Source organism: Heterodontus francisci, chromosome 5, assembly GCF_036365525.1.
Source record: "Heterodontus francisci isolate sHetFra1 chromosome 5, sHetFra1.hap1, whole genome shotgun sequence".
NCBI classification, from domain to species: domain Eukaryota; kingdom Metazoa; phylum Chordata; class Chondrichthyes; order Heterodontiformes; family Heterodontidae; genus Heterodontus; species Heterodontus francisci.
Genome location: NC_090375.1, coordinates 183,343,233 through 183,364,485, shown reverse-complemented (window position 1 = coordinate 183,364,485; position 21,253 = coordinate 183,343,233). Strand labels below are relative to the sequence as shown.

The 21,253-nt window shown below is 47.1% G+C and overlaps 1 protein-coding gene across 1 annotated transcript in view; it reads right to left on the bottom strand.

Moving 5' to 3' along the window:
* Positions 1-5,550: 5,550 nt before the first annotated feature.
* The window catches only part of LOC137370302 (collagen alpha-2(IX) chain-like), a 78,329-nt gene continuing 62,626 nt past the window's right edge, over positions 5,551-21,253 (bottom strand). Inside the window, exons 24-28 of the mRNA XM_068032682.1 lie at positions 12,606-12,752; positions 10,175-10,351; positions 7,663-7,753; positions 7,482-7,559; positions 5,551-5,747 (exon numbers count right to left, since the gene is read on the bottom strand). Of these exons, the coding sequence (XP_067888783.1) occupies positions 5,551-5,747; positions 7,482-7,559; positions 7,663-7,753; positions 10,175-10,351; positions 12,606-12,752 (690 nt within the window). The remainder of the gene's footprint in view (positions 5,748-7,481; positions 7,560-7,662; positions 7,754-10,174; positions 10,352-12,605; positions 12,753-21,253) is intronic.

Below are 21,253 nucleotides of genomic sequence, written 5' to 3'. Positions count from 1 at the left end.
AAGTGACTTGCAACGTTGAAGACTTCTACATAACTGTGTCTTCGACAACAGAGATTTCCATAAGAGGGCAAAGGCTTCAGTCTACAATGCTGTTGTTGTCACCACTCTTCTATATGGCAGTGAAACTTGGGTCACCTATCAAAGGTACCTCTGATGACTGGAGAATTTCCACCAGCGGTGTATCCGCAGGATACTCAAAGTCAAGTGGGAAGACAGTCAAACAAACTCCAGCTTCCACACCGAAGCCAATTCCTCCAGGATCGCAACTATGATCATGTGAAATTAGCCCTGCTGGTTTGGACATTGCATCCACATGCCAAATAGTCGGCTTCTGAAACAGATCCTCTTTTCACATCTTACGGAGGCACCCGATCTCGAGGAGGACAGAGAAAACGTTTTAAGGACACTCTGAAAGCCTCACTGAAAGGGACAAATTGACATCAGTGCATGGGAGGAACTTGCCACTAACCGTGCCATGTGGCAGCGCCCCATCCAACAAGCCCCAACACAGTCAGAAACTGGCCGCATAAACTCTACTGTGGAGAAGTGTAGAAAGCAGAGGGAAAGACAGCAGGACCCTGACACGAGAACCAGCCCCCACCCCCCCACCCCCAACCTCACTCAGGGCAACACATGTCCTCTCTGTGCAAAGACCTGCGGTTCTGGGATTGGCCTGCTGAGTCACCGGAGGACACACAAATCATGAACCCTGGCACACGTCATCCTCGTTTTGAGAGACTGATGATGATGGCTACAGTCTGACCATCTTCATCAGTACAACTACAAGGTCAAGTACCTTGCAAGTACAGACAACCTTGTAGCTGACATACTTAGCCATACTACTATCGCCATTTAAATTGTAGAACAGTTAGTTATAATACATTTGCACGTAATTGAAAGTGATGCAGTGGGGGGCTTGGAATTAAGTGGATGACAGGCAGCCCTCATGTGTCTTCGGATCTCCAGCCATTGAAAGCTGGCGGCACCGAGGCAAGGCCTCAGTGCCATGATGGGTAAGCAGCCATGAGCAGCACTGGTTAGGGGAAGAGTGGGGCGCAAAGGCCATTGTCAGCCTACAGTGCTGTGCACTCTGCACAGGTGAGCTGGGTCACAGGTGGTCTGCACAGGTGGCCATGCTGCTGGATGAGAGGGTTGGCTATCAGCAAGGGTGGGCACTGAGGGCCATTAGCGTACAAGCTGCGAGCGCTAGCAAAGGTAAAGCTGCTAAGGACAGCACTCTGGAGGCCTGCTGATCAACTGGCATGGGTCTCATAAACCCTATCTTTTTGGACCTCCATGGTGTGTTGCAATGCCTCTGTTGGAGGGAGGAAAACCTGTCTGGTTGATTTCTTTGCCATTACAATTAGAAAGCAGTGAGCAAGGACACACTGAGGGGGAAGCTAAAACACAGTGTCTTAAAAAATTAAACCTTGTTACAGCCAAACCATGAATAGGCTGAGGGGAGCTCTAGACCCCTTTCTCACCTGGTTGTAACAATATGCAGCTGTGCTTGTCCCCTGTCAGTTAGCTCCTGTTGCTTCTGCTAATGGGCAGAAGTGTGTCAGTGAGTGTCTTTCAATCTGTTTGGGTGATGTGGCTGTCATGCTTGAATAGTTGGCAGTGTGTGCGAGCTGCAAGATGTGGGCATGAAGCTTGCAGCACTGCTAAGTGTGAGAGGCCGAGATAAAGCTATGAATGTGAGGTATGAGTCGTGATTGATATTGTTGGTAGTAGATTGGTTGCCTAATGGTACAGTTGGTAAGTGTGACATTTGAAGATGCATTCACTGACCTTGATCACTTGTGTGAAGTCACTGAACTTCTTGCGACACTGCATCCAATTCTTCAGGGTTACACTGCTGGCATTGACCGCAATGGTTATCTGATCCCACTGCCTTCACAATGTTTGCCTGGAAGGCCTCCTGGGCCCCAGTGGATAGAGGACATCTCTCCCTCTCTCCACTTTCTGCACCAAGGCCTTCAGTGCAGCATCTGAGAACCTTGGAGCACATTGTTTCCCTTGTTAAGCCATTAATCAATCTTCTTAGAGGTCATTCACTGTTCCCCAGCCACTTCCAGAAAACTGCTCCAGCCAGACTGCACCTCCCCTTTAAGAACAGGGCATGTTGGCTTTTAAGTAGTGCAGGCTAGCTTTAAGTGATGCTAGCTTCACACAAACATGGGCCCCTGCTGAAGAGTGCAGGCACTCAACAGTGCATTTAGCACTGGGCTGCACACTACAATCATTTAAATGAGCAGGCAGCACTAAGTTTGCACATTATGATCCCCGCACTTGCTTTCGAGGGCTGCCAATTTTTCCCTCACAATGTTTTAAAATTCAAGAAGGTTGAATAAGTAAGAGGAATCACTTTGATCTTAAATGATCACATGACATGGACCTTTAAAGCAGACTTTTAAAATCCAAAAATAGCCATGGGAAGTGACTCCACAGACTCTGCCTCATTTCCCACAGTTTCCTTCTGTAGGAAGCTGGATTTATATTATTGGTCATTTGATAGGAATCAATTGAGCATTATCGCAGCTGAGTCTAAACTGGCTGGATAAGTTAACAAAGTCCTGTAAAACAACCTCACGCAGCAGCAAACTTTAAATAATTAAGCATTTCTTCATCACAATTAAAATAAAAATTGGTGAGATTAGCACCCCAGTCCCTAAAAGCAGTAAACATAACCAGTGGTGGCTTCCCTTTATTTGCGAGCAGCTGAACGAAAACAATCCTTGAACAACAGCATTGTAAAAGAAAGAAAAACGGATACCTTTTAGTGAAAATCTTGCAGTACTTTTCTTATTGAGACACTTCACACACATCTTATATCATTACTGCTACAATAAAGAGTCATTTTTGTGAAAACTGCATCAAAAAAAGAGAAGGCATCAACTCAAGTTTGCTAACCAGCCTCTATGTCAAATTTCCAATAGAATAATCAACATTTTTCAGAATGTGAACAGTAAATATTAGTGGTTAGCAAATTCTGCTACCTTGGGCCCACACTGACAATCTATCCCTTGATGCAGAGCTCGATATACGCATAGGGAAAGCAGCTACCACCTTTGGCCGACTCGCAAAATGCACATGGAATAACACCAAGCTGACCCTTAGGACCAAGCTGATGGTTTATAAGGCCTGTGTTCTCAGCACCTTGCTGTATGGTTGTGAAACATGGGTGACGTACAGCTACCAGGAAAAGAAGCTCAATAATTTCCATCTTCGCTGTCTGCGGCACATTATGGATATAACCTGGCAGGACAAAATCATGAATGTGGTAGTCCTCTCAGGCAGAGCTTCCAAGTGTGTTGACACTAATCAAACAGAGGCAGCTTCGGTGGATCAGACACATCCACAGGATGGAAGATGGTCGCATACCCAAGGACCTTCTGTCTGGTGAGGTAACCGGGGCCAGACGATCAGTGGGGCACCCAAAGCTCCGCTTCAAGAATGCTTGTAAACGTGACATGAAGGCCCTAAATTTCAACTATCGCACCTGGGAATTACTAGCTGGCGAAAGAGGGAAATGGCTACACACTTGTTGACTGGTGTGCACTACCATGATGACCAGTTGCTACAGCAGCTTGGCAACAGGCGCCAATATCAAAAAAAACTCTCAGTGTCACTTAGCAGCTTCACGTGCGATACTTGTGGCAGAACCTGCCTTTCAAGGACTGGCCTTCACAGCCATCAGCAAAGGTGCACCAAGAGAGGACACCCCACCTAAATGGATTGTTTGCTGTGTGTCCATCACCTTACGTAGATGGAAGGATGCCAACCGAACAGTAAATATTAACATCTGTCTGTCTGTTAAACAGAAGCAATTACAAAACTGTATAACTTTACATCCATCAATAGATTGGAAGCATTTCCAACATATGACTGAAAAGCTGAAAATAAAGTTTTGTTTCTTTCTTAGTTGCAAATATATGTTTGGTATGTAGTTTATACTTTATAAATCTAGATTTTAAAAATCTGCTTTTACCAATTTTCACTAATAAAGCACTGAACCTTCTTTGATGGTGAATCAATAAAAAGAAACAAATTCCTCCAAAATTTGAAAAGCGAGGGAGAATATTACATTTCCCACACTGTTTTCTTACAAAAATAAGGTCTGGAGTTGTGTCAATTACATTGGTGCAATTAACATGTTGCATGCTGTGGACTGGAGTTCAGGCAGAACAGAAACAGAGGCTATACAATTTAGATGTCTTTTTTTTTAAAAGGCCATTGGCCATCTTTTGGCACTACTGTGAGAACTATAATACTCTACTTGCACAGAATCATACAGCAGAGAAGGAAGCCAATCACCCCTTTGAAAGAGCTATCTAATTAGTCACACTTTCCTGTTTTCTGCCCCATAGCACTGCAACTTTCATCTTGGTTTTTTTTAAACAATTCATTTCTAGAACAAAGTTTTTCAAAAGGAAAATAATAGTTTTCTACAAAAGGGTTCTTTCTAACAGCAATTTTGCTATCCTTAATCTGATAGCAGATTGATGCAAACATTTGATGCCATTTGTAAGATATTCATATTACAGAAAAATACTCAAATTGAAGTGGAGGGCAAGAAGGGCAGTGGAAAGAGAGGAATTCTTCTAGTTCTGTGAACCTTTAGAAAATTTTTTTTTTTTTAATTTAGTATTAATCTTCCCTTGCTTATTCATTTCATTCCTGCACTACAGCAAATATCAGTCTTTCATTTCTAGTTAAGTCTGGAGCAAGGACAGATGTGCATGGGCACAGTTACCATACTGATAATCGCCTGATGACTTCGGTCATCAATCATAGGTTGACTCAGGTCACGCACCGAGACATTTTTTTTTATTATAATCAAGATCACAACTAGTTCATCTCTACATTATCTTCAATCATTTTTAAATATCCCAACATCATAGAGGCAAATAATTGGCTAGAGCCAAACAATAAACAGAGTTAATTTATTTATTTTTTTAATTTACAAAAGACTAGGGGTTTAAGTGAGAGTGTGATAATGAGCTCTATAAAAGTGTTGTCATGAACTGTATAAATCATTATGGGTTGATATTTAGTTTGACCTTTTGTTTTTGAAGTTGCTTGCTGGTTTTCTTGAGTTTTAACAATGTTGATAATTTTCTCTTATTTTATCCAAGTATTTTGTATTTTAAGATTAAATTTTTCCCCTTTGTGAACACTAAGAAAAGACCTAAAAATACCTGGAAAAAATATACTGGATTTTTAAACTGCCAATACAAGAAATGACATTAAAAGAGTCCCAAAGAATAAAGGCCAGAATATATTATGGGGAAACAATTTGACTGGCTATTTACATAAATACATAATTTGAAGAATAATCATTGAGCACAATTTTAATATTGTGATACAAACTTGACTCTATTAAAACAGCTAAGCAAACCATTATCAACTTGAATAATGTCTATTTTACTGTGGAATATAGGGATATAAAATACAATGTTAGGTGTATCATTTCTCAGAGTGATGATCAATTCTTGCTACCTCGGATTATTTTTTAGTCCAGACCATGGCTTCATCAATGGCTGAACGCTAATAATTTGGTCCTTTCAAAAGTCCATATTGAGCCTGAACAGCAGCAGCATAGATTCCACAGTCACTAGCTTCACAAATCCCAGGAACCCCCGGCACACCAGGCAATCCTGGCTGACCTGAAGGCCCACTGTATCCCACAGGGCCCTGAGGGCCTGGCTGTCCGTCTTCGGCAACACCTGGGTATCCCGGATATCCTAAAGGATGACGAGAGAGACAGTCACTTTCATTTCTATATGAAAAGTATAACCCTTCAAAAAAAGAGTTGCGCAAGTAATGGAGTTCTTTAAACCAATTTGATCTGAAACTGAAGGAACCTAGGGAACTCAGGAGTGCTGTGGGAAATATGGAGTGACGGCAAACCAATGTCAGAAGTATACACCTATTATCTATAAATTATCAGCACATGGGGTGTTAATGTCTCCATTGCTATAACACCACGAACATGTCATCCCCTATTCCCCAGACACAGATTGAAACAATAGTTTATTTGCCACAGGGTTAATTTGAATCTGATTTTTTTTCTCTTCCACAAAATGAGAAGTCCAAACAACTGGAAAAAAAAAATCCCCGCCAAAACAAGGTCTTTGCCCCGCTCTGTAATCAGATTTTGGATGGGACTGGGGCTTCATTTTAGTTGCTCCTGACACCCAATCCTTCCAGGTTTATAAGACAAAGAGATTCTCCGCCTGAAATCAGGTTACAGCTAATAGATCCATGCCTGAAAGAAGTTTGCAGGTGGAGGGAATTCCTTCCATTTGGGCAGGAATATGCACAACTGTGTTTTTAAATTTGTGTTAAAGGGACATCGTCTTCCCTGCTTTGGTAAGCTTTTAACAACTTATTTTTACAAATACATGATATAATGGCACAAATTAGGGCAGAATTTAACGGGTCCCCGGGAGATTGGCTGGGAGGCAGTGGGGGGCCACAGAATTGTGATAGAAGACGGGGGCAGAGAGCCTATCGCCTTCCCGTCACACTGCAATAAAACTGAGGGTGGGGAAGGCTGAAGATGGCCTTCCCACCCAGAGGCCAATTGAGGCCCTTAAGTGGCCAATTACTAACCACTTAAGGGCCTGTTCCCGCCACCAGTGAAACGACACCTTTGGCGGTGGGGGGCCTCTGCCAAGTGGAGAGGTCACCCAGTAAAACAAAGCCGCCTCCCTGTAGGCTTGTGGGGGGTGGGGGGGGGGGAGAGCTCATCCGCGGACAATCCGTGGCCCAGAGAGGGCCCCCAGAGGCAAAAGCTAACCCTCTGCTAACACTCACTTCTGCCTTCAACTCCCACCTTCCTCTCCCCAACCCACCCTCCCTCGCTGGGCCCTGCCGGACTGGCCCCAGTGACCCCGCCTCACTTAACCTGGGTCCCGGGGCTCCACCACTGGGTTTGGTCGCAGGCCGGTTTAGTACCAGCAGAGGCCACCGCTCCTGGTGGTGCTGCCGATACTACTGAGCTGCAGGTCCTCTGATTGGCCGGCAGCTCTGGCAGGTGGGAACCCTACCCTTAAAGGAACAAGGACCCCAGCAGCGGCAGTAAAGTGCCCGAGCACCGTTGAATTGCCGGGGGTGGGGGAGGGCTCTGAAGGGCCGAAGCTGGGCTCTCCTTAACTTTTCGGCCCGGTGTCGGGACCCCTGCCAGCTCAACTAAATTCAGCTCATTGGATTGACCATTGCATCACGTGAATGTGTTTGTCATGAAAACAGTGCACACATCTCCTGGCTCCTCTCCTTCCTGAATTAACAATAGAACTGCCAGTCTTTTGCATGAAGATGATCCTACTCATTTAAATCTGCTTCGGATTGAGGCATAGAGCCCAGCACTTGGTGTTACCACAATTTGTCTGAACTGATGGAGAACTCAGATTGATTCATATACCCAGGCACACATTACTTATCATTAAAGCACAATGAAGTATAAGAGAATGAACCTCTAGGTCCTTGTAGTCCTTCTGTTCCTGGAAGTCCAACCCCTTGAGCTCCTTTTATGCCTTTTTCACCTTTATCTCCTAAAATACAGCAGAATTGTAGTTACAACCAGCTATCCCCGCCCCCCAAAGATGGTTCTGTATAGAAAAGGTGCAGCTTTAACATACACAGAACTAAGATTACCTCTCTCTCCAGGAGCTCCCATTGATCCAGCTGATCCAGGTCTACCTACTGGCCCAGGTTTACCAGGAAGTCCTGCATTACCAGATTCACCCTGTTAAGACATTTTTTTATTTTTTTATTTTAAAAGGACTTAAGTTATTTATTTTTTTAAAATATAACTACATTCTTAAATATGGCTTTTGAAGAATTCATGTGTTAGTTCTATTTGTGTTTTAAGTTTAATTTTAACACACTTCCAAAAAGATGCTTTGGAGTCAACCAGTGGTCATGATTAGCATCACTAGCAGACCCTAGATCCTAGTCATCCACTATATGATAGACTGAATGCTGTAAAGGTAAATTCATACAGTATACACTACATTTTCTGAGAGATTAAAATGAATTGCATGAAAAAAAATGAAAAATTAGAAGTATAGACTAATTCAAAAGGGAATACTAAAAGAATTACATTGGCTATAACCTCACAAAATATTTTTTCAAAGGTATTTATTAACCCAGTTTTAATTGCTTTATCTATGAGTCTATTCCACATAGCCACAAATATGTGGGGCAAAACACTCTTTATAATCTCAAGCCTTGCTAAAACAACAACTTGCATTTATATAGCACCTTTAACATAGTACAATATCCCAAGGTGCTTCACAGGAACATTATCAAACAAAATTTAACACTGAGCCATATAAGGTAATAAATATCAAGACAGACAAAGAGGTAGGTTATGTGAGTATCTTAAAGGAGAAAAGAGGCAGAGAGTTTAAGGAGGGAATTCCACATTTTATGGCCTAGGCAGCTGAAGGCATGACTGCCCATGGTGGAGCGATTAAAATTGGGAATGCTCAAGAGGCCTGGATTGGAGGAGGACAGAGATCTCAAATGGTTGTAGGGCTGGCAGAGTTACAGAAATAGGGAGGGGTGAGGCCATGAAGGGATTTGAAAATGAGGATAAGAATTTTAATATCAAGGCGTTGCTCAACCAGGAACTAACATAGATCAGTGACCACAAGGGTAATGGATGAATGGGACTTGATGGGAGTTAGGAGACAAGCAGCAGATTTTGGATGAGCTCAAGTTTATTGAGGATGGAAGATGGGAGCCGTCAGAATAGTCAAGCCTAGAACTGACAAAGGCACGGCTGAGGGTTTTAGCAGTAGATGAATGTTAATTTAATGTTTGCGGCACTTCTTTTCTATGTTCACAATCCAAGTGGAAAAAACTTGCTTGCTTTTACTTTATTCATTCCTCTCAGCATTTTGAATGCCTGGGTTGTGGCAAGTGATTGAGTTTGGCAAAAGTTCTGAAAGCTGAAAGGCAGTTGCAGGGGAAATGGCAAAAATAGCAAGAGGTTGCCCAGGATATTTCACACTGAAACAAATCACATGGCTAGCAATAATTAAATTTTCTTCAAACTGCTAATGTTAATAAGAAAGTCTGTTATGCTCTTGTCAATTTTTTTTAATTAACATTAGCAAACAAGAAAGTAAACTTCCATTTCCCCTCTTAATTGTTTTTGCTCTAATAAAACATGTTCTGGGTGCCAGTCGGGTATAAGTGCACACGAGAAGTGCTGTGCCTATCGTCATGCCATTTTTTTGCCCAATTTCATTCGCATAATCTGCCAGCATAAGATCCCATCTGACGGGACAATGCAGCAGAAACATCAGGAGGGAAATATGAATGCAACTGTCACTTATCAGTGCCTTTGAGAGCAATAGCCAAAAGGCCCTGGGGCCTTTGGATCATCCTTGGTCATGTGAGGAAGGAAATCCAAATGAAAAAATACTAATCTGCCTACTTAATCTTTGAGCTCCCCCAGGTGCCCCACGGGCCCTCCAGTCTATGGGGATCCTGGCCCAGGTCCCTGCATCAGGAGTTTTCAGCTGCCGCTCCACTGGAGTGCCCAACAGTCTTTATGGCATTATTATTCAAATGCAGGACCTATAAGTATACAGGCGGTGGTTCACTGGTGATACCCTAAGAAGTCTATAGTGGCGCAAGGGAGAAGGAGACCTGATCTCATGGGTCTCAGACAGTTTTTCCTCTACACTACAGCTGTGGAAGACCAATTTTCCAGATACCTTCAAGAAGGAAATTTACCCTCATATGTTGTAAATAAAATGGTTACTTTTATGCTTAATTCATATGCTACCACTCATCAGAAAATAACTCTCAAACTACATGCTTAAAGTGATATAACACTGGTAAAATGTATTAGGTCTGCCACCACCTTGTCAAGGGTAACTAGGGATGGGCAATACATGCTGGCCTTGCCAGTGATGTCCAGGTCACGGGAACAAGTTTATTATATTTGTGAATATTTGTGATCATGTTGGGCAAGAGCCATGAGCACACCATCGATATCGCACATAGTCGGTACCCAACCCGAAAACTTCGCCCTTTGTTTCCACTATTACTGTTGGCCGATTCCTCATTTATATTCTAGAATTCAATGATGAACAAAAATGAGAGCGATAATACGTAATACATACAAATAAAGTAGTAGCGAGTGACTTACTTGTTCCCCTCGTTTCCCTGGTAATCCAGGAGGACCAGGAGGCCCCATCAATGTTATATTATTCGTTGGACATGCCCTTGCACATGTCCGCCTGATTGCAGAGGCATAGATTGCTATTTGTTCATTCACTACACTTTTGCACAACTCATATACTTGGTCCATGGACATCCCTGGACCCTAGCCGAAACACAAATAAATTATTTTAATTAATTTAAGACAGTTGTCAACCTTTTTGTGGACTACATAGCTATAAATAAACGGTTGCACCTTAAAATATTGTAATGCCTCTGTTTTCAAAACAATTATGTTTTCATAACAGGCAACACAATACCAGAAAATGAGATTGACAAGAATGTTTTACCTAAAGAACGATTATTAAAAGAAATCGGAGTTATTTGTTTTCTTTTAATTACCTGATTACAATGTGTCCTTTGCAGTGTTGAAAGTACACACTTTACCAATACATTTTTAAAAATTGGCGATTTCTATGATTAAGTATATTTATTTTGCATAAACATTAGAGAAATAGAACAATTTTAAAAGAGAAACATTAGTGGAAGAAGACACGGGGCTGAATTTTGTGCTGGAGCCAGGACTCCTGGTGCCGGGCCAAAAAGGCAGGGGAAAGCCTGCCTTGGCCTTTTACCACCCCCCACTCCTGGAGTGATCCTCTGGTCTTTTTAAATCAAAGTCTCAGGAGCCGGGATTCCTGTCCCTTTAAAGACAGGAATCCCGCCTCCAAAAGCCACCAGCCAATCAGAGAGCCGGCAACTCAGCAGTATCGGCAGTGCCACTGGGAGCAGTGGCCACTGCCGGTACGGCATGACGCCCAAGACCCAGGACCAGCATGGGAACCCCGGACAAGAGGTAGGTGAGGCAGGGCCACTGGGGACAGTCCAGAAGGCCCCAGCAAGGGGGTTGGGGGGTGGTCATGCAGTCCAGGGGGAGAGGTGAACGGGGATAAAGTGGCTTCCGGTGGGGTTCGTGGGCTGCAGATTGCCCACGGAGCAGGGACCAACCCCACAACCCCCACCCCCCCCCCGCCACCCCCCCAAGCCCCTCCGCCTCCGACCCTGCCTCAGAGGGCCACACAAAATCCTGGCCATACTTCAATTTTAAGTATTTCGCCCCATGCACATGAGCACCCTCCTTGGAATTAATGTGCTGTGAATTGTTTCTTCATCCATATCAGTGGGCTGGTGTTTTTTTTTAGAAAAAGATGAAGGATAAGGTACTTTTCCTTTTGTGCTTCCGCATGAGGGTGTCTTATGTTTTCACAATGCCTATTGGGAGTGGGTCTATATGAGTGTGTTAGCCTCTACTGCCGATTCCAAAAATGTGGGATTGGCTCCCTGAGTTTATTTCATTGAAGCTGGTGGCCATAAGCTACCAGATCACAGATTCATTGAGTCACAATTCCATGCCATCAATTCCCCTAGCCAGACCTCCTTTACACTTAGGAGTGCAACTAATGGAGTGAGAGCATCTTGTCTAATTCTAGCTGTTTGAATGTCAAATCATGACCTTCTCTTCTGGATTTTGGCCTCCCCCAGTGGTCAGCATTCCTGGCTTGTAGAGCAGCCAGAAAGATGGCATCCAGTACCATAGTAGCAGTATTTATTTATTTGCCACGGGCAAAGATGCTGCCCTACAGCAGCCCAGGAAACCAACCTTGGAGAATGTTTCCTTCCTTTGTTATTAGGAGTGAAATCAAGGTGTATCTAAAGTTGTGTGTCAAACAGCCGACAGCAATTGTTCTTCGCCTCATTGAGATGATCTTCCGCTCCTCTGAGAGCAGGAGCCATTTCTGTTAAGGGAATCTCCTGTGCCACTGTGTATTGGCCATACACAGCTCCTGCCCATTTTATGACCCTTCTCTTCCACGTTTAGTGATAAATTCTTAGACACACATAGATGTTCTCTAATAAAATATAAGCATGTCTGTACTACACATAGGGCAAATAAAAAGCTTGTACCATTACTGAATTACAGCTAAATGAATGGCAAGAAGTCTGAATGATATGTAAATTAGGACATTTTGATATCAGTTTAGATTTGACTATATCCTATAGTACCTGAGGGTACAATGGCAATGGTCCAATAACATAAGAGACTGGAAATGTAGAAATAAAATGTTAAATAAATCATGTAATATTATAAAAATGGAATCTGACAAAGGTAGAAGATTCCCTGAAATATGATCGTCTTTATCTTGTTAAATTGAGGGTAGGCTAGTTAACTGATCAAGATGATGTGTATGCGCAGTGCTTTTACTCGTGTTAAACATAATTAAAGAGGGTTGTTACACTTAGAAAATGGAACAAGGAAGGAAAACCATGGAACAGCTTGAACATTATTCTCTGAAAGAAACATAGATTGACAAGCTGCCGTTTCCTTTTTTCATGTAATTTTGAGATGAATTTGAACTTACATGTGCTCCTACAGGTCCTGGTTCTCCTCTTGGCCCGGATTCACCTCTCTCCCCCACGGGCCCTGGAAAGCCTCGTGGTCCAGGGATTCCAGGCACACCTCGTCTACCTTCGATTCCAACATCTCCCGGAGGGCCGCGTTGACCAAGCTAAATTAAAAGCAAATATTCAATAAATTTAAACTACTTAATGTGTGCACGCCAGACGCTGGACATGTGTTCAACCAGGAAAGATATGCTTATTATTCACCGTTGCTGTAACCCTGAATCAGACAAAAGACAGGTGCACTGACTTTCACAAGATACGCTCAGATGGAAACTGTCCTTCAGATCATTGTTGTTGCCTCCTTTCGTAACAGAGCACTACTACTCCCGGTCTAGCTATTTCTTAAATCAGCCCAGTGCCCTTGCTCTCAACTACAATTCTGGCAACCCTTTCTAACTGGTCATCACCCTCTGTATAAAGGAATATTTCCAAATATCTGTCTGAAATTTCACCTTTGCACGCCTGAATCCGTGCCTTCTTGTTTTGCTGCCCAAGTGTATCTGAAAGTATTGGCTGGAATTTTATGGGCCCCAACAAGCATGCTGGTGGTGGGGGCAGTGGGGGTAAAATTGAGTGGGAGATGGTGGGGGGGCCGTTCCCGACGCCTTCCCTCCCCCGCTGCAATTTTACGTAGGGTGGTGGTGGCAAGAAACAGCCCACTCACCCCAGGCCAATCAAGGCCCTCAACTGGCCAATTAATTGCCACTTAAGGGCCTCCTCCCACTGCCGCTGGTATTTTACCCGCGGCGGCCGGGCGGCAAATGCCCCAAGAAGGCCACCTGTGCCTCGCAGAGGACCCGCACCCACAGCCCAACCGCCCCCACTGGACAACACTCCCCCCACCACTCCTAAGCGACTTTCCTTGCCTCGCTGGGGACCGGCCAATTTTCCCTGGCAAGGCCCCAAAAACGTAGCTTCATTCCGGGGCTGTTCTTCCTCTTGCTTCCGTTGGCTGGGTGTAGTCCCAGCAGTGGCCACCAGTCCCAGTGGCACTGCTGGGATTAAGAGCTGCCTGCCCACTGATTGGCCAGCAGCTCCATTCGTTGGGACTTCCTGCCTCAAGGAGGTGGAAGTCCCACCCAAGGTCAATTAAGGGCCTGGGGAGGGAAAAATCCCAGCCTGGCTTTACAGGCCCGGTGGAGGCAGGCTGGCCACTGACTTTTTAGCTGGTGAGCGGGGCCTCCCGCCCAGTGTAAAATTCCAGCCATTGTTTCAAGTTTATGCTATAGAGGCCTTCTATCCCGTTAAAAACCTTGGGGGGATTTTATGCTTTCCCCCATGACGACTTTGGAGGTGGGGAGAGCATATAATTGGGCTGGGGAGGGGGACCCTGCCAACTTCCCGGCTCCACCCAAATTGAGTTCGGGGCAGGAAGGCCCATGGACGGCCTCCCCGCCCAGCTACCAATTGAGGCCCTTCAGTGGGAAATTAATGCCCAAGGTCTCATCCTGCCTTCGCCGGTATTAGCACAGCAGTAGGCGGGTCTGTCGCTGCAAGGGGGGCATGCCAAGCAAAGCCCTGCGGGTTACTTGCCAACTCCGGGGGTGGGGCCCTCGTTAGCAGGCACTTAGTGCCTGATCAAGGGACCTGGCATCGGGAAAGGGGAGGGGGTGCCCACTGAGAGCCACCCCCTGCCCTTGCTGCCGACCCCCACCCCATGAAACCCCTCCCCCACTGACTCACGTGTGGCCTGGGTTCAGCACCTCCGGTGAGTCCAGTACTGGCAACAGTCACCACCTCCGCAATGGCACTACTCAGTTAAACAGCTACCTGCCTCTGATTGGCCGACAGCTCTCAGCAGGTGGGATTTCTATTGCCAGGGTCCTTAATCCTGGGGAAGACCCGCCACTGTCCATTTAAGTGCCTAATTGGCACGTAATGCAGGGGGCCTTGCCCAGAGGAGGCGACGCGGGGCTCTAGCTAACGCTTTTGCCAGTGCCTGGCACTTCCATCACCCAGATAAACTCCTGGCCCCTGTGTTTCTCTATAAAGACCCTTCAGCGATGCCTTTCTTTGCGTCTAAGCAGCACTAGTTTATCATCATTCCTGTTGCTCTCCTATAACAGCTAGGATCAGTTCTATTTCTGTTCTCTGGAATGCCAGTATATGTGATGTGTTGCGTTTTGCCATATTAAATCTAATTCACATTTAGTCAGCTCATGTATAAGCCTTCTTGAGTTCTCTTTGTGAGATCTTAGCTGCCTCTGAGGTCACAGTCTAACCTAACTTGGTGTCATCTACAAATTTACTTTGAAACTGTGATTTCAGGTTATTTATACATCAAAGTGATTATCGACAACGCAGCCGGCAGTTGACATAATCAGACTGCGCCAATCTGCGCACATGCCTCCTACTCTCTGCGCATGCGCTGCGTTCCGCATTTCCAGGACTGGTTGGCGCAGGCGCAGATTACATCATCGAGTAATGCTTGCAGAGCGTGGGGGTGGGGGGAGAGGGGAGCGCGCGGCCGAAGACCTTGCTGGTGGTGGCGGGTCCGTTCTCCTCCTCCTCCGCCCCCTCCACCACCCGGCCCGCCCGCTCCCTCTCACCAGCCACCCCCCCCCACGGCCCCGGCTCGCCCACTCACTCACTCTCTCCCACCCCGCTCGCTTTCTCCCCCCCACCCCGGACCCGTTCACTCGCCCACTCTCTTTCCCCCCCCCCGCTCACTCTATCCCCCCGGCCCGCCTGCTCGCTCTCTCCCCCACTGGCCCGCCTGCTCGCTCTCTTCCCCCCCCCGGCCCGCCTGCTCGCTCTCTCCCCACCCCCCCAGCCCGCCTGCTCGCTCTCTCCCCCCCCCCGGCCCACCTGCTCGCTCTCTTCCCCCCCCCCGGCCCGCCTGCTCGCTCTCTCCCCCCACCCCCCCCAGCCCGCCTGCTCGCTCTCTGCCTCCCCCCAGCCCGCCTGCTCGCTCTCTGCCTCCCAGCCTGCCTGCTTGCTCTCTCCCCCCCTGCCCGCCCGCTCACTCCTCGCTCTCTCCCCCCCGGCCTGCCTGCTCGCTCTCTTCACCCCCCCGGCCCGCCCGCTCCTCTCACCAGCCGCCCCCCACCCCCACCCACCGCCCCCGGCCTGCCCATTCGCTCTCTTCCCCACCCCCCCCCGCCTACCTGCTCGCTCTCTCCCTCCCAGCCTGCCTGCTCGCTCTCTCCCCCCCGGCCCGCCCGTTCACTCCTCGCTCTCTCCCCCCCCGGCCCGCCCGCTCCTCTCACCAGCCGCCCCCCCACCGCCCCCGGCCCGCCCGTTCCCTCTCTTCCTCCCCCCGGTCTGCCTGCTCACTCTCTACCCCCCCGGGCCCGCTCACGCGCCCGATCTCTCCTGCCATTGTGTGCTGACATGTGTTTAGGTTGCCTTCGTGTGATTATTTGAGTAGAGCCATCTTTAATCCTGGCAGCTGCTGACGTCGCAGACTTTGACGTTTTAGTGGCACAGGCTGCATTTGCGCATGTGCCATTGCAGCGCCACCTAGTGGTAGCGTTGTCAGTAAACGCAGCCTTTATACGTACAGCATGTAGATTATGGGCTCCTGGGACATCCCAGACAATACCCCAGTTCCATTGCAACCTACGAGAGCAAAATACTGTGGATACAGGAAATGTGAAATAAATGCAGAAAATGTTGGAAATACTCAGCAGGTCTGGCAGCATCTGCGGAGAGAGAAACCGAAACGTTACCTCTGTTTGTCTCTCCAAAGATACTCCCAGACTTGCTCAGTATTTCCAACATTTTCTGTTTCCTTTGCAACCTAGTTCCTCTGTAGCACTGTACCATGCTTCCATTCCTTAACCTTCATCCATGCCTCACACTTGATGACTATTCATGCTAGTTTGTAGTAAGATTCCTTCTGAGGTATTTTATCAAAGACTTTTTGAAAGTCTGCATAGAATATAACATGTGACTTCTCCGTCAACCTGGAAGTTACTTTGTCAAATAGATTTATGAGACGATCGAGCAAATTTTAAAGTTGGTTGTCCTTTAATACAATAATTTCATATACCTGCGGATACTTTTCCAGTGTGTTTCTGGTTATTGATTCCATTATTTTTCGAATAAATTAAGGTCAATATTAGGATCCATAGACACTAGATATGGCTCTACTGACCTACCTGAATAAGGGAATTACAATTGGTGTTTTGTTGTTTCCAATCAGTTTGAACATTTCCCCCCATGTTCATTGACTCCCACAAACTGACCTTCACAACGACCCACATATCCTCCCTTGTCTTTTTAAGTATCCTGGGGATTAATAAATCTGGGAAGGTTCAGTGGTTTGCAGTCACACCAACCTATCTAAATATCCCAGAGCAAGCATGACATGCGATTGATGTATTTTGTTTTAATCCTCCTTGTTAAAAGTATACTCCAACGTAGCTATTAGGCATGTTAACTATTCCATGTACTTCCCCATGTTCATCTCAATATAGATCCCTTAGTGTTTTAATTTCATCCTGAATATCTGTTTGCTTTTATAGCTTTGTAAGCTTTTCTTGGTGTCAACTGTCATCCTCTTTCCAAAGAAAATTCAATTACAATGAAACTTTTTCCACTGTAACAATTTCAATTTCCATGTCCCGATTCAATTATCATCTAACTCAATTATCTTGTAACTGAATACAGTAGGCTAAATTTTCCGATCAGAAATGCCCTATTAATGGGTCTAAAATGGATGTAAAAAAGCAGAAAAATTCGATCAGTTACTTGGATTTCTACTTTTTCTTTTAGCAATTTGTGGTTGGGGCTTGTACATGTGCCAGAAATATCTGCCAGTTCAGAATTAATTATGGAAAAATTAGGTCCAAATGATAGGAGTTAGATTTCTATACAATATCTTGGCATTTATGTCATTGCAGAATTCAGTAATCTATCTTCCACTGTAAAATGGGCATCCAGACTATTAGGATGCGCTATTTTTGAAAGTGCATTCTAAAGGCACTACAATGAGACTCCAAACAGAATTTTGAGGCTATTTTTGAACTTTCTTCCTTTCCCTCTTTCTATCCACTCAGTTGATCAGGAGGCTTTGGGATCTTGTGTTGCCAGTGTTATTGAGTGTCCATGAGAGTGAAAGAGGAATGGAGGCGGATGGGGTACACAAAATATCAAGGAGTGGCGTTGGGCAATGTTCCCAACATTGTCCTGCCGCCCCAACCATTTTATCCGGGATGGGGAAGGCCGAGTGTGGCCTTCCCGCCCCAGGACAATTGATGGCCACTTACGGGCAGCCTCCCACCTCTGCTCCGATTTTATTGGAAGTCGGAGGGAGGTGCCGCCACATGGAGGCACTGCCAGGTGAGATCTGGCAGTCACCTCGCGGCACGGAAGAGGGGAGGTCCCTCCTTTGGGGGAAATCTATGGCCCCCGGAGTGCCCCCACCCAAGTGGTGATGGCCATCCCCACAGCAAGAACCCCCACCCTTTCATGATCAAACCATAGAATGCACTGGTTAGACCACACTTCGAATACTATGGTCAGTATTGGTGACCAAGGCACAAGGAAAGCATTTAAGCATTAGAGGCAGTGCAGCAGAGAACCAAAAATCTGATCACTAGCGTTAGAGGTCAGTGTTATGAGGAAAGACCAAAAGGTTTAAGCTTCTCAGTCTTGAAAGGAGGCACAAAAATAATTTTATAGAGGTATACAAGGTAAACAATATGGAAGAAAAATTTAAAACATTACTTTAAACTAAATTGAGAGAGTAGAAAAAGAGACCATAGGTTCATTGCAGTAAAGATCAAATTTAGGACTGATATCATGAAGCTCTTCACACATACTGATCAATACATGGAATGGAATTCTAGAAAGGAGCCAAAAATACTGCAATCATTCAAGAATTGTTGGAGGCTAGTGTCATTCTGAATGGATGGAGTGAGATGGATCGAATTGCATCTGTAAATATTTGTGACAACAATCAGGTGCAGAAATCCTAGATCAGGGTTGTCCAAACTTTTCACGTGGGGCAGATACATTACAATTTTTGTCTTCCACAGGGGGCCAATAGGAGACAATTTCAGTCAATTAAGGCTTAAAAGATTTATCTTACTATTAATCGAAACAACAAATGTACATTTTTGTGAAGAAGCTTTAAATGAGAAAATTAATTTTTGACTTACTTTCTCATCACTATGATAGACACTGATTTAGTGAAATACCTGGCATTTTTTGCTTGCACAAGCAGTCAATGATTGCCCGCACACTTGATGTAGCGATGTGGATAGATGTCAGTCTGTCAAGAGTGATCTTGATCACTCTCTCTCCCTGTGTACCTCCCTCTCTGTTATCCCACTCGCCCCATGTCCCCCACATCCTCCCTTTCACTCTCTGTCGCCCCCTCTCTCTCACCCCCTTTCCTTCGATCCCTGTTGCCATCTCTCTCTCTCCAACTTTCTCCCTCTGTGTCCTTGTTCCTATCTCCCCGTCCCCCTTGTCTCTCTCTCTCCCCATCCCCCCTTCTCACTCTCTTCCCCGTACCCCTTCTCTCGGCTCTCGCTCCCCGTCCCTTCTTCTCTCCCTCGCTCTCTCTCTGTCCCCCCTTCTCTCCCTCTCTGTGTCCCCCCTTCTCTCTCTCTCTCTGTCCCCCCCCCTCTCTCTCTCTGTCCCCCCCCCTCTCTCTCTCTCTCTGTCCCCCCCCCTCTCTCTCTCTCTCTGTCCCCCCCCCCTCTCTCTCTCTCTGTCCCCCCTCTCTCTCTCTCTCTCTCTGTCCCCCCTCTCTCTCTCTCTCTCTCTGTCCCCCCTCTCTCTCTCTCTCTCTCTCTGTCCCCCTTCTCTCTCTCTCTCTGTGTCTCTCCTTCTCTTTCTCTCTCTCTCCTTCCCACTCTCTCCCTCCCTCTCTCCTTCCACTCTCTTCCCTCCCTCTCTCCTTCCCACTCTCTCCCTCCCTCTCTCTCCCTCTCTCCTCTCTCCTTCCCACTCTCTCCTCCCTCTCTCCTTCCCACTCTCTCCCTCCCTCTCTCCTTCCCACTCTCTCCCTCCCTCTCTCCTTCCCACTCTCTCCCTCCCTCTCTCCTTCCACTCTCTCCCTCCCTCTCTCCTTCCACTCTCTCCCTCCCTCTCTCCTTCCCACTCTCTCCCTCCCTCTCTCCTTCCCACTCTCTCCTCCCTCTCTCCTCCACTCTCCTCCCTCTCTCCTTCCCACCTCTCCCTCCCTCTCTCCTTCCCACTCTCTTCCTCCCTCTCCTTCCCACTCTCTCCCTCCCTCTCTCCTTCCACACTCTCTCCCTCCCTCTCTCCTTCCCACTCTCTCCCTCCCTCTCTCCTTCCCACTCTCTCCCTCCCTCTCTCCTTCCCACTCTCTCCCTCCCTCTCTCCTTCCCACTCTCTCCCTCCCTCTCTCCTTCCCACATCTCTCCCTCCCCTCTCCTCCACTCTCTCCCTCCCTCTCTCCTTCCCACTCTCTCCCTCCTCTCTCCTTCCACTCTCTCCCTCCCTCTCTCCTTCCACTCTCTCCCTCCCTCTCTCCTTCCACTCTCTCTCCCTCTCTCTCTCCCCTCTTCCACGCTCGCCCTCCTCTCTCTCTCTCTCCCTCTCTCCACTCTCTCCCTCCCTCTCTCCTTCCCACTCTCTCCCTCCCTCTCTCCTTCCACTCTCTCCCTCCCTCTCTCCTTCCCACTCTCTCCCTCCCTCTCTCCTTCCCACTCTCTCCTCCCTCTCTCCTTCCCACTCTCTCCCTCCCTCTCTCCTTCCCACTCTCTCCCTCCCTCTCTCCTTCCCACTCTCTCCCTCCCTCTCTCCTTCCCACTCTCTCCCTCCCTCTCTCCTTCCCACTCTCTCCTCCCTCTCTCTTCCCACTCTCTCCCTCCCTCTCTCCTTCCCACTCTCTCCCTCCCTCTCTCCTTCCCACTCTCTCCCTCCCTCTCTCCTTCCACTCTCTCCCTCCCTCTCTCCTTCCCACTCTCTCCCTCCCTCTCTCCTTCCCACTCTCTCCCTCCCTCTCTCCTTCCACTCTCTCCCTCCCTCTCTCCTTCCCACTCTCTCCCTCCCTCTCTCCTTCCACTCTCTCCCTCCCTCTCTCCTTCCCACTCTCTCCCTCCCTCTCTCCTTCCCACTCTCTCCCTCCCTCTCTCCTTCCCACTCTCTTCCCTCCCTCTCTCCTTCCACTCTCTCCTCCCTCTCTCCTCCTCTCTCTCCTCCTCTCTCCTCCCACTCTCTCTCTCCCTCTCTCCTTCCCACTCTCTCCCTCCCTCTCTCCTTCCCACTCTCTCTCTCCCTCTCTCCTTCCCACTCTCTCTCTCTCCCTCTCTCCTTCCCACTCTCTCTCTCCCTCTCTCCTTCCCACTCTCTCTCTCCCTCTCTCCTTCCCACTCTCTCTCTCCCTCTCTCCTTCCCACTCTCTCTCTCCCTCTCTCCTTCCCACTCTCTCTCTCCCTCTCTCCTTCCCACTCTCTCTCTCCCTCTCTCTCCTTCCCACTCTCTCTCTCCCTCTCTCCTTCCCACTCTCTCTCTCCCTCTCTCCTTCCCACTCTCTCCTCTCTCCACTCTCTCCTTCCCACTCTCTCTCTCCCTCTCTCCTTCCCACTCTCTCTCTCCCTCTCTCCTTCCCACTCTCTCTCTCCCTCTCTCCTTCCCACTCTCTCTCTCCCTCTCTCCTTCCCACTCTCTCTCTCCCTCTCTA